We start from the raw sequence: 11781 nt of genomic DNA on the forward strand, positions 1-11781 counted from the left end.
GGGGGGGGGAAGCAGCCAGAGAAAATGCTGGCTGAGAAATCTGTTGTCTTGTTTGGGGAACAGCAAGGAGGCTGACGTCACTGGCTCGTACGGCTGTGGGGGGACCCATCCGTTAGGGAATGGCTGAGCAAATTATGGTGTGCTCTGTGAAAAATGATGGAAGTGAGGTTCCAGAGAAACCTGGGAAGACTGGTGTGGACCAAGGCACAGCCAGTAATAGAATCACCCACCCTGTAGAGACAGCAACTTCGGATGACTTGGGGTCTTTGTCCCGGGCAGGAGCCAGCCAGAAACCCACGAGGAAGCACGTGCCCTGCCCCCGAGACAGAAGGGAAGGGCTCAGAATGCAGAATGAGACATACATTTTGGGACGTGGCCAATATGGGGATTTGTTTTGCTTCAATGGGCATGTTTGCTATGAAAGGTTTTGTTGTTTTAATGGGGAGGGGAGACAGGAGGGATAGCGTTTCCTCCCTATCCCTGTACCAGGGTGTTTCCTACCTTCCCCTCCCCTCAAACACACACAGAGAGAAGGAATCACGGACAGGGGAGGCAGCTTGGTAAGTGCTACGTTGTATTTATTATGTACTGAAGAAAAAAACAAGATCTGTGCAAAAGATTTGCTGCTTTACGTACAGTGCTGTCCTGGTCCACAACGTATATGGAAATACATCCTTGTTTTATTGAGAATTTAAAAAGGAAAGATAGGAAAGAAGCAGATTACATTGGGCCTTGAATCAGCCTCAGATGTGAGGCTGGGACTCTCAGGAGAGCAGCCACACTGCAGATAAAGGGCAAAAGCTGCTGAATTGACTGGTTTCAGGATGGAGGGTAAGGGTGAGTTGGGACTTTGGGGCCCGGCTGTCATCACCAGCTCAGGAGAATAAAGAAGTTACCGCCGCCGCCACCGGGGAAGAGTCTCTGGGCTCTTTCTTTTTGCCTTTCCTTGTAGGGAGAGATCTGGATCAAAGAGCATGGGCATTTTGGTCACTTTTTTTTTAAAGCATAATTCAAAATTGCTTTCCAGAATTGCTGTGCCCGTCCAATGTTAGTAAGCCTTCCTTCCCCCAGCCCCACCAGCATCGACGATGCCCATCTTTTGCCTTCCCGTGCTTTTCACAAAACGCTTTTCTGCCTCTTCTTTCCTTTCCCCTCTAAGAACCGATGGACAGAAAGCAAGAGCCAGCTTGTTGCCTGCAAACCTCACTCTTAGCATATTCCTCCTTGAAACTAAATGACGTGTGCAGATTTCAGGCAGTGGAAAGGTTGGGGGGGCCGGCCTTAGCCAGACATAACTTTCAGTCTTGGGCACCCATCTGAGAAAAGCCATATGCTCTAATCACCTTAATCAGGCATCTTTTTCATCCCTTCCCTGGTTGTAATTATACAAGCTGGTGATTTTCCCTCCACCCAGAGACATAAAGAAAAAGCCTTTCATTTAAACTGGCTGCATTGTTTTAGGGGTTTGTGTCTTCGAGGTGTTCAGAGCTAGGAGGGATCTTAGAGACGCTCTGATCGAGAGGTTCTTAGCCTGGGGTCCTGAGGAACTGAAAAAAATGATCCCTGTATTTCCACATAATCACTTTCCTCTGTAATCCCACATATTTTGTGTTTGAAAACATGATTCTAAGAAGGGTCCGTCCACATTTGCCTTTGCCGACTACCAAAGAAGTCTCTGTTCTAGTGCTGACCCCCCATTTTACAGAGGAGGAAACTGAGGCTCAGGGAGATGTGACTTGTTCGTGGTCATTTGACAGGTTAGAGGTATAAGTCAGGTTTCCGGCCCAGCTCTCTCATGACTCCAATGGTTCCATATTATGGAGCTCCAGCACAACGGAGCCAGGGCCAGTCTTTCCTGGGGTCCCTGAAATGGAGCCAATAATGGTTTGGTCCTTCAAGGACCAGTGGCCTTGGAGTGAGGGGGGGGGCGGGCAGAAGAGGAAGAGCCATCCCAGCCAGGCCACGACGGGCCCATGTGAACACGCCCCCAAGAAGGAATCTGCAACCTTTCTGAGAAGGATGAGGGGGGAAGAGCGAAGGAGTGATTGCACCTTTCACCTCACTGGCCTGGGGTGCTGGGGAGACGGGAGAGGCAGGCAGGCAGGCAGGATGACGGTCACCAAGGCTCTGGATGCTTTCCAGAGCTCTTTACCCAGAACATCCCGAGGAGGCCGGCCCTGCCATAGTCTGTGGGATCCCAATTCTCAGCCAGTGTCATCATTCCCCCCTTTAGGTTAACCCGGCCGTGTGACCTTGGACAAGTCCTTCTCCTTCCTATGTGGTCATAGATCAAAGGCCCGAAGAAACCTTAAATAATGTCTCGTTCAACCCCCGTATTTGATAGAACCCAGGAGCATCTGCCTAGGGTCACACAGCTAGTAAATTGCAAGCTAAGTCCCCTGACACCAGACCCATGGGGCGACATCCCCAGGATCACACAGCTAGTGAGGGCTCATGGCCTAAGCTGGAAGGGAAGTTAGAGGTCGTCTGGTCTCACCCCCTTCAGCGCCAGCCAGGTGAAGTGACTTGTCTAAGGTGACACAGTAAGTGGCTGGGTCAGAATTCGAATCCCACACCTCTTCTTTCCTCTCTTTGGAACCACTGTCAGGACGCCCCAGGCTAAGGCTTCTGCTGCCTCCAAGAAATCCTCCGAGGGTCCTGTGCTGGGGTGTGCCAGGAGCAGTCTCCCCCAGGGCCTTCCTCTCACTGTGCGGTTTGATGTCCCCAAGGAAGCCTTGGGTGGGGACCCAAGAACGACTTTGGAGAGAGGCTCCCCCTTAAGACTGGAACTAGCCCGTGTTCCCTCCCCGCCCCCAAAGGTGCAACGAGGGGTTAGGGTTCAGGGGAGGGAGCAGGTGGAGCCGGAAACGCTCCTGTCATCACAAAGCACACGGGATCTCGGCTCCTTTTCATCTGGGACTCTGCAAACTTTGCCACACCACTCATTACCTCTCCTCATAAAGTGATGAAGTATGATTTTCTGCATTTTAAAAGACGAGGCAGCACCAGGTGGCCCCAGGAGGAGTCGGGGTAGGGTGGGGACTGAGAGGGACGTTCCCTGGACTTTCTAGTTGTGGTGCGTCTAAGGGGAGCAGGATCCTTTTGTAGGCCCTTTGGAAGACAAGGTGTTTCCCGGGGTGAGCAGGAGCCGCAAAGACTAGGACAGTAACCTAGAGAAAGTGCTAGACTTGGTGATGGGAAGACCTGCCCCAGGGGTATGGGACCCGGTTGTGCCGTCAGTGAAATGGGATAATAACACCTACCTCCCAAAGTCATTGCCAGAAAAGCACACTAGAAATGTGAGGTTTTCTGCTCCTCCCGGCTTCCGACCCCACTTCTTTACCACTGGGGCCAGATGGAACTGAAAACAGTAACTTTAGAAAGCGGATGTCAGGGAAAGTGGGGGCTTCCCTGGCAGTCCTCTGTTTGTTTTGGACATAATCATGGTCCAGGCTGCGTGGATGTGATCTGGGCCCACACCAGCTCTCAATGAGCCCCTCCCCCACCTCATTGAGAAGAAAAGTATTTGGGGAGTTTTCCTGAACATAGCAGCTTAATGACAAAAAGCGGACAAAACAAACAAACACTTCAGATTTAAACAGGGACTGGAAGAAGTCTGATCCTGATCAGGCTCTTTGGATAGCTGAGGGGAAGGGGGTCCACGGGGAGCACAGGATTACTGATGGCAAGTTCATGAGATCCCACTGTAAGAGGTGGGTGCAGGGGAATGAGTCCCGTATGGGGAGGCCGGGGGCCTGGCCCACTCCTGGGGACCTCTGGCCAGTCACTGCCCATCTCCTGGCCTCAGTTTCCTCCTCTGCAAAGTTGGACTGGGGGCCCTTTAAGGGTGTGCAAACATTAGGTTAAAACAAACGGAAATCCGCCCAGCATCCAAGGACGGAATTCCTGCCCAGCCCAAATGTTTGCTGGCCAGGAAGCCCGCTGGGACATACCATCTCAGACCTCTCATACCAGCCTTTCTGCATATCTCTGACGCTCTCCATTGAATGGCATGTGGTGGGCAGAGCACACAGGAGAGGCATAAAGATCTGTGTTCAAACCCAACCCCACCCAGGTCCCCAACACACACACACTTCCAGCTGTGAGGCCAAGGACAAGGGGCCTTGGCTTCTTATCAGTGAAATGGCCACAACGCTGCCGTCTCCCAGGCGGGATCTAGCGAGATTCTGTTCGCAGCCAGCCCTTGTTAGCAGCGTCAGCGCTGGCAGGGCCTAGAGCCCTCCCCTGCTCATCCCCACTCCCGGGCTCCCCCTCTGCAGGAAGCCAGACCCCCCTTGGAGGATGGTGCTTCACTCTCCTGCATACATCTTGTCTGTTCGTGGGGAGCTGCGCGTAGTCTCTTAGACTGTGAGCTCCCTGAGGGCAGCCTGGAACACTTCTGGTGTCGGCAGTGAGCGCTTAACAAATGTTCCCCGCCTGGCTTGTACTGCGTTCAAATGCCTGATTTCCTTTGAAGATGGTGATGGGAAGTGGAGACTGGCTGGTTGGTGGAGACCTCCAGGTCCTGGAGAGGGTCCGGTGGAATGACGGCCTGGACCAGTACCGCCTCACGCCCCTGGAGCTCAAGCAGCGATTTAAAGAAATGAACGCAGGTCCGTAGTTTCCCTCTGCCCCCTCCCCCTTTACGACCACCTCACCCCCTCCTCGGTCCTCAGGAGGGTAGCCCTCAGGGGTGTGGGGTTGGAGGGTTCCAGAGGTGGCCCCTGTCAGGGCTCTCGGCCTCCCTCTGCCCTTTGGAGAAGTGTGCTGCCCCTGAGCCGGGCGGTGTGGCCCTATGGGTGGTGCTGCTTCTGCCTGCGCGTGGGTTGGTTTTGGCCTCGCGGCTGGCCCTGTCCTCCGCCTCCTGCCCCCTCGTCTGTATGAAGCTGCCTAAAGCTGGCATGGGTGTCTGGGTCCTCAGATGTCCTCACTGGCCAGCCGTAAACAAACAATCTCGACCCCGATCTTGAGACTGGCACGCAGTGCGTGACCGCTCCGGCTGCTCTCTGACTCGGCTTGCGCACCGGCCTCTTGCAGATGCGGTGTTTGCGTTCCAGCTGCGCAATCCTGTCCACAACGGCCACGCGCTGCTCATGCAGGACACACGCCGCCGCCTCCTGGAGAGAGGTTACAAGCATCCTGTCCTCTTGCTGCATCCGCTGGGCGGCTGGACCAAGGACGACGACGTTCCCTTGCAATGGCGCATGAAGCAACACGCGGCCGTGCTGGAGGAGGGGGTCCTGGACCCCAAGTCCACCATCGTGGCCATCTTCCCCTCGCCAATGCTCTATGCTGGCCCCACAGAGGTGAGGCGTTTCTTCAGCCCACTCTGACTAACCCTGTTGCAGAAATCCAGAGTCTTTGATGGGGAAGGGGCTTGAGAGGGCGAGAGTCAGAAAATGTGGGTCTTATTCTGGCTTGGTATGACCATAGACATGTCACCAACTCGCTCTCAGCCTCCAGTTCTCTCAACTGTAAAATGGGCAGATTGGACCGGATGGCTTCCTGTAACTCAGGGACGCTTCACCTCTTTTTTTTGTGGAAGGAACCCCTTTAGCCGACCTGGGCCCCGCCTCACTGATATTTGTTATGCTTATAACAAAAGACGTAGGAAACCAACTGTGTTGAAATGCAGTTCTCACATAAGGCTCTGGGCCTCAGTTTCCTGATCAGTAACATGAGACAGCAGATTTAGATGGTGCCAAAGGACCCTTCCGGTTTTGAACGTTAGGATGACCCGAAGGAAAGTGATTATCTTCCCTAAGGCCCCTTGCCTCACCCCACTGTCTTCTCCCGGTCCACCTCCTTCACAGCTGTCTGGCATCAGCCCTGATCCCTGCCGGGCCTCCCATGAGGAGGAGGCTTTTCTGTCCAGGGGATAAATAACCACCCTCTCTGGTCTGGGCTGTCTCTCTAGGTCCAGTGGCACTGCCGGTCCCGAATGATAGCCGGGGCCAATTTCTACATCGTAGGCCGGGACCCTGCGGGAATGCCCCATCCTGAATCCAAGAAAGACCTGTATGAGCCCACTCACGGGGGAAAGGTCCTGAGCATGGCTCCTGGCCTCACGTCTGTGGAAATCATCCCTTTCCGTGTGGCTGCCTACAACAAGGTCCAGAAAGCCATGGCCTTCTACGACCCGACGACGTGAGTCCCCCAGCTTCTGAACCAGCAGCAGCCAAAGAAGGCAGGGGCCTCAGTGCTGGCCTGTTCCAGAGGCCAGAGTCCTCCACCAGACAGACAGGAGATGTCTCTGGGGGGTGGTCTGCTGGAGCCAGGGAGGCCCAGCTGTGGGGCCCTGGGCAGAGTACTTTGCCTCTCTGATCCTCCAAGCCTCAGTCCTCAAATGGTCTTCTGCCTTCTCTTGTCTCCCCAGCGCTTAGCTTGGTGCTGGCCAGCACCCATTTCATAGGATGCCATGAGGCCCAAATAAGATCATGGTGACAAGCATGAGAGAAATGTGTTAGTGCCTCAGCGTTCTCCTTATTCTCTGCAGGGCCCTCCCTTCCTCCCCTCCCCCTCCTGACTTTAAGAGCTACAGAGAGGACCATCTGTTTGACCAAGACCTTCTCAGTCTAAATTACCTTTCTCCAAAACCTGTTGCTTCTGTTTGTACATCCAGAAGAGGCCCTGCTCTTTCCCTCTGCTCAGAAATGCTCAGTGGCTCCCTATGAAAGTTCTGGCTCCTCTGCCAGGCTCTGAGGGCCCTCCAGAATCAGAAAGCACTCCACCTTTCCAGCTTTATTTCATGGCTCTCCCATCAGGGTACAGTGGAAAGAGCCCAAGATTTGGAGTCAGAGGGCTTGGTTTCAAATCCTAGCATGTCACTCACTGGGTGACCTTGGATAAGTCACTTCCCAGTAAATGAGGGGTTGGACTAGCTGGTTTCTGAGGTCTCCTCCCCTCTCTCTGATCCTGCAATCCTTTGTGCTAGGATAGTCAGTCTGCCCTCCTGACTCACTCCCAGACCTTGAACACGCTTTATTCTCTTTCCTCAGCTGATGGAATGCCCTTTCTCACCCAGAATTCCACCCTTGTTCTGTGTGGCCCCTTCTCCGCCCCAGCCTTCCCCTCAGCCCTCACAAAGCATTTCCCTGGCCACTGTAAGCCCCCTGAGGGCAGGGGCTGCCAAGTTCAGCTGTGCCTCCCTTCCGGGGGGCGCAGAATCCCCGCCTGCCTGGCCAACTTCTCTCTCTCTCGATTCTGTTTCAGACACAGTGAGTTTGATTTCATCTCGGGAACACGGATGAGGAAGCTTGCTCGGGAAGGAGAGAATCCCCCTGATGGCTTCATGGCCCCCAAAGCCTGGAAGGTGCTCACAGACTACTATAGATCCCTGGAGAAGAATAACTAGGACCCCGGGGGCCCCTCCTCCCTGCACCCCGTGCTCTGCTCTGCATCTTTCTGCTTTTGTGATTAGAAGCTTAGGAATTGTGTAACTTCCTGATTTTAAGGGAACACTTTCTAACGAGGTCCAAAGTAGGCCTAAATTTGGAAACTCTGAGACCTGGAAGAACGGTGGCTGTGAGGGGGGCCCCCGGCGGACAGGAAGGCCGTGCTCGGCCAGCTCAGATGACTATTGTCTCTATCTCTCCTTTTTTGTTGCATTGAGCACCAGAGCCAGAGAAGGCTGAGCCCCCTCCCCAGGATGCTCAGCACTGTCCTGGGGGCTGATCAGGGCCCACAACCAAGGATCAGCCTAGATGAGCAGCATTCTGGCCCGGCATCCTAGTGACACTGACCCGGGGAAGAGCCCTAGCCCAGCTGCCAGCGAGACCAAAGGGCAGTGTGTGTGTGTGTGTGTGTGTGTGTGTGTGTGTGTGTATGTGTGTGTGTGTGTGTGTGTTGGTGGCAAAAGAAAACCCCAACCTCCAGCACCAACTCTAATGCGCATCTTGGTCTCAGACGTGCCTGCCACCATTTCTAGGACTCAGATCTAGAGGTCATCAGACCCCGAAAAGGGCTATGACCACTCTAAGGTCCTTCAGCTGCCTAAAGGTCACCTGATCCAAATCCCTCATTTTACAGATGAGGAAACTGAGGCCTGAGAAGTCACCCAAGGTCAGAAGGGAAGTGTCAGAGCAGAGGTGCCATATTGGAAGGTAGCTTCTGGGCCAAGCTGTGCAGTGGGGTCAACCTCAAATAGAAATGGATCCCTGTGGCCCCATATTGGCTTGAAAACCACAAATTAACACTATCTAGGTTGTATCATATTTTTATTTATTTTGTTAAATATTTCCCAACTATATTTTATTCTGGATAGGCAAGCCATATGTAAGCAGCAAGTCTGGCGAATCTGACAGCTCTGTTGTGGTTCTTCCCCAGTGCCATTATTTTTACAGAGAAGGAAACTGAGGCTCAAGAAGGAGAAGGGACTTGCTTAAAGGTCACAGCACAGAAATCACTAGGGACAGAGCTGCGATTGGTACCCAGGTCCTCTGAATCTATGTCTGGGGCTTTGCCCCACTGTGCCTCTCCCCGAACTTCCTCAGAACAGAAAGGTTTCAACAGCCAAATGAAAACTTGCCCTAATAATTTGTCCTGCTGCTGCAGCATTTGGGGAAAAGTCTCTGTGCCCAGAAGGAGGGCCCATGGAGATGGTGGCTCCAGGCCATCCTGCATGATGAAAAGTCTTGGGCATTGCCAGTTCTGGGGGGCCATGGGCTAAGCGTTCCTTCCTGGGCTGCAGTTTCTTTCTCTGTGAAATGAGAGCTGGACCAAGTCTCTCTGGTGCCATCAGGCTCTCGGGCCCAGTGGGTCCATCAGGACCTAGAATATTTTAGCTGGAAAGGAACCCGAGGCCACTGAGCCTGCACCCCCTCATTGTGTGGCTGAAGAATGGAGGAGGTGAGGCACCTGTCTAAGGTCACACAGCTGATCAGTGGGAAAGCTCTGGCTAGAACATCTTCTGGACAACCAGTTCAATAGTTTGCACACATCATACAAGGTTACAACTCTATGACAAAGGAGGCCTGTCCAAAGTGAACCCCTGCTACTCCCACAATATGGCCTTCATCAGTAGGTCAGCCTCCCTACCCTCCTCCCTGCCCCCTGGGCCAATGGGAACAGCCAGGCAGCAGGCCCCCAGAGGGCAGGAGATCCAAGGTCAGAAGGGCAGGAGTCCAAGGTCAGAGGGGAAGAGGTCCAAGGTCAGAGGGGCAGGAGGTCCACTTTCTTTAGAGGGATCCATTTGCATGGACCCTTTATGTCCTGCTCATCTCATGATGTCCATTCCAGAAGTCCATCTTTCATGGAAACAAAAGCATCCTTCTGGCTCAGAGAGCAGGAATTCATTCCTTTGCTGATGTTAAGGAAAGCAGCACTTTTTAATGGACTCCATCTCTTTAGCAGAGATGGGGGCAAGAAAGGGAATACTGGGACTTCTCCCATTTTAAGTGTTTCTTTTAAAAATTTTAGCCTTTTGCCTATTTAAAGTTCTCACCATAATGTGCCTCATAGCAAACACAGCAAAGCCCGGCTGGCCTGGTCTTTCTTCAATACCATGTGATACGTCTCTCTGGAAGAAGCTGCTTGCTTGCTTTTTTTTGGAAGCATATTTATTAAAAACATGAGAATGGGTTGAGTGCCTTAGCTAAAGTATCTCATGGCTTAGAAGATGTTCAGAAGTAGGTGTTAAGCTGCCCTTGCAACACTCAATACGAATGAATATTTCTATGTGCAAATGATTGCCTTTTCATATTTTAATAAACATCTTGTAATGGAACCTCACTGTTTTATCTGTGGCTAGTCCAAGCGCAATGCCTGCTTTTGAAAATTTATGCTTCTTTGTGGAATGTTGAACCCTTCAGGGAGAAGGCTCTTGTGACAGCAGGCTTCTGCCATTGCCTTAGTGGAGAGCTGTCCAAGATGGCGCACATCCTAGAATTCCCTTTAGCATTGTAGCACACTGCATAAAGTCATCCCCCTGTATTGAGCCAGGTGAGAAGATGAGGGAAATTGTTTAACGTATTTTTGTTCTATCAACCGAAAAAAGTCACCTTGATTTCTAGTTTTCCCCCCATTACTGAAGAAGGTGCCACCATCTTTCTGCATTCCCAACCTCCATGTGGGCCTCAAATCACCACGTATAAATCAGCTGCCACATCCTGCTGTTTCTATCTCCCCAACATCTCTCACCCATGCCCCCTTTCTCTTCTGCTTCAGAAAGTTCTGCCAAGTGCCAGAGGCAAGATTAGAACCCCCAGCCCTGGCTAGCCCTTGTTCCCTAAAAAGGAGGACCTCGGTTTCTGCCACCTTGCCACCCAAGCAGACGTCTGGTGGTATGTGGGAAGCTTTCATTCCTCTGCCGCTTGTGGTCCCCTCCTCCCTCCCTCCTTTCCTCTCAAAGGACCATGTGCAGTCACCTCCCCCTGGCCCTGGGTCCTCTCACCCCTGGCAGAGGCAAGCTTAAGCTCACCTTCTCCCCACACTCGGCCTCGCTCCCACAGATACACCTTCTATTCTGCAAAGCACCAGGTCTCAAAGCACAAAGCAAAAGGCCAGGGCCGGGATGGGGAAGATGCTGGCATTGGCTGCCTGTTTGTGTGGTCACCCACTGACCTGAGCCCCAGAGTGAGAAGCCTCGCCAGCACTGCACTGTCTGGGAAGAGCAGGGCTGGGCTTTCCATCCTGACCTGGGCAGCAGGTGCTGCCTTTCTGGGTGGCTGAGTGGACAGGGCCCGCTTCCATCCCTCCAAGGACACAGGATTGGTTCCTTTTTCAATTCCTTTTGGGTGTGGTTTCCAGTGAGTGGTCCCTGATGTCCCTTCCCATTCTCAAGCACTGATTTCAGCTCCTTCCCACAAGGCAGATCGATGCCCATCCTGCATCTGCCCATAAATCTTTGCTGGGTCCACCCGGTGTGCTGAGGGCCTTCCTCCGGTTCTCCTGACACCTCCACTGAGAAGCAGTGTGGCAACCTAGATAGGGGACTGGATGCGGCATTGGGAAGACGCTGGTTCAAATGCTGCCAACACATTTATGAGCGGGGAGGCTCCAGGCAGGTCACTTGATTGGTCTGGGCTTCCCAAGGAGGCCTGGTCCCCTCAGACTGAAAACAGCCAGCCAGGACACCAGCCCAACCTAACAGGAGGGCATCCGTCGGTCTTCCCCGTCAACTTTTTTCCAGTCTTCCCCCTGCCCCCATTTAATTTCTACATATCCTGAATTGGGTGGGTGTGGGGGCGGGGGAGCTTTAATTGTCATTTGTCATAATGGGGTTGAACTTGACTCATGGGAAGGACCAGGAGGCGGGAGTAGTAAAAAGCCTTGGTTACTTAAAAGCTCCCAGGTTCCCAAAGTGTGTGGGCTTGTGGCTGGGAAGAAGAAACCTCAAGTAATTAGCTGTCTAGCACCATTTGCATACAAACAAACCAATCTGCTAAACTCCTTAGGGCTCTTTGCAGTAGATTAAACATCCCCCACCCCAAATCTGGCTTTCCACCCCATTAATTTAGCCAACCTGTCCCAGACGTAAAAGTGATAAAGTTCTGCTGAGCTCAGCTTAAATTAATCACCTTAATAGCCCATATTAAATTAATAATTCACTTCATATGCAGAAATACTGCTGAGACTCTCTAGAAAATATGGCCTGGGCAAGTTGTTTTGCACCAAGACGACCCCACCTTGGAGGGAAGAGGTAAAGTCCTCTAACTGCCTGAGCGCCGTGTGGCTTGGGCTGACCACAGGACCCCGGATAAGCCCAGAGACAAGCCCTCAAGGCCACGCTCCGCTCGTGTGTGTGTGTGTGTGTGTGTGTGTGTGTGTGTGTGTGTGTGTGTG

General features: G+C 52.7%; 1 protein-coding gene across 1 annotated transcript in view; it reads left to right on the forward strand.

Moving 5' to 3' along the window:
• Nucleotides 1–9724, forward strand: part of PAPSS2 (3'-phosphoadenosine 5'-phosphosulfate synthase 2) — a 32815-nt gene extending 23091 nt beyond the window's left edge. The window contains exons 10-13 of the mRNA XM_027840674.1: nucleotides 4478–4613; nucleotides 5038–5306; nucleotides 5918–6147; nucleotides 7213–9724. Of these exons, the coding sequence (XP_027696475.1) occupies nucleotides 4478–4613; nucleotides 5038–5306; nucleotides 5918–6147; nucleotides 7213–7354 (777 nt within the window). The 3' untranslated portion in view covers nucleotides 7355–9724. The remainder of the gene's footprint in view (nucleotides 1–4477; nucleotides 4614–5037; nucleotides 5307–5917; nucleotides 6148–7212) is intronic.
• The last annotated feature ends 2057 nt before the right edge of the window (nucleotides 9725–11781 follow it).

The sequence above is a fragment of the Vombatus ursinus genome, unplaced genomic scaffold (genome assembly GCF_900497805.2).
Source record: "Vombatus ursinus unplaced genomic scaffold, bare-nosed wombat genome assembly UNPS02014847.1, whole genome shotgun sequence".
NCBI lineage: Eukaryota > Metazoa > Chordata > Mammalia > Diprotodontia > Vombatidae > Vombatus > Vombatus ursinus.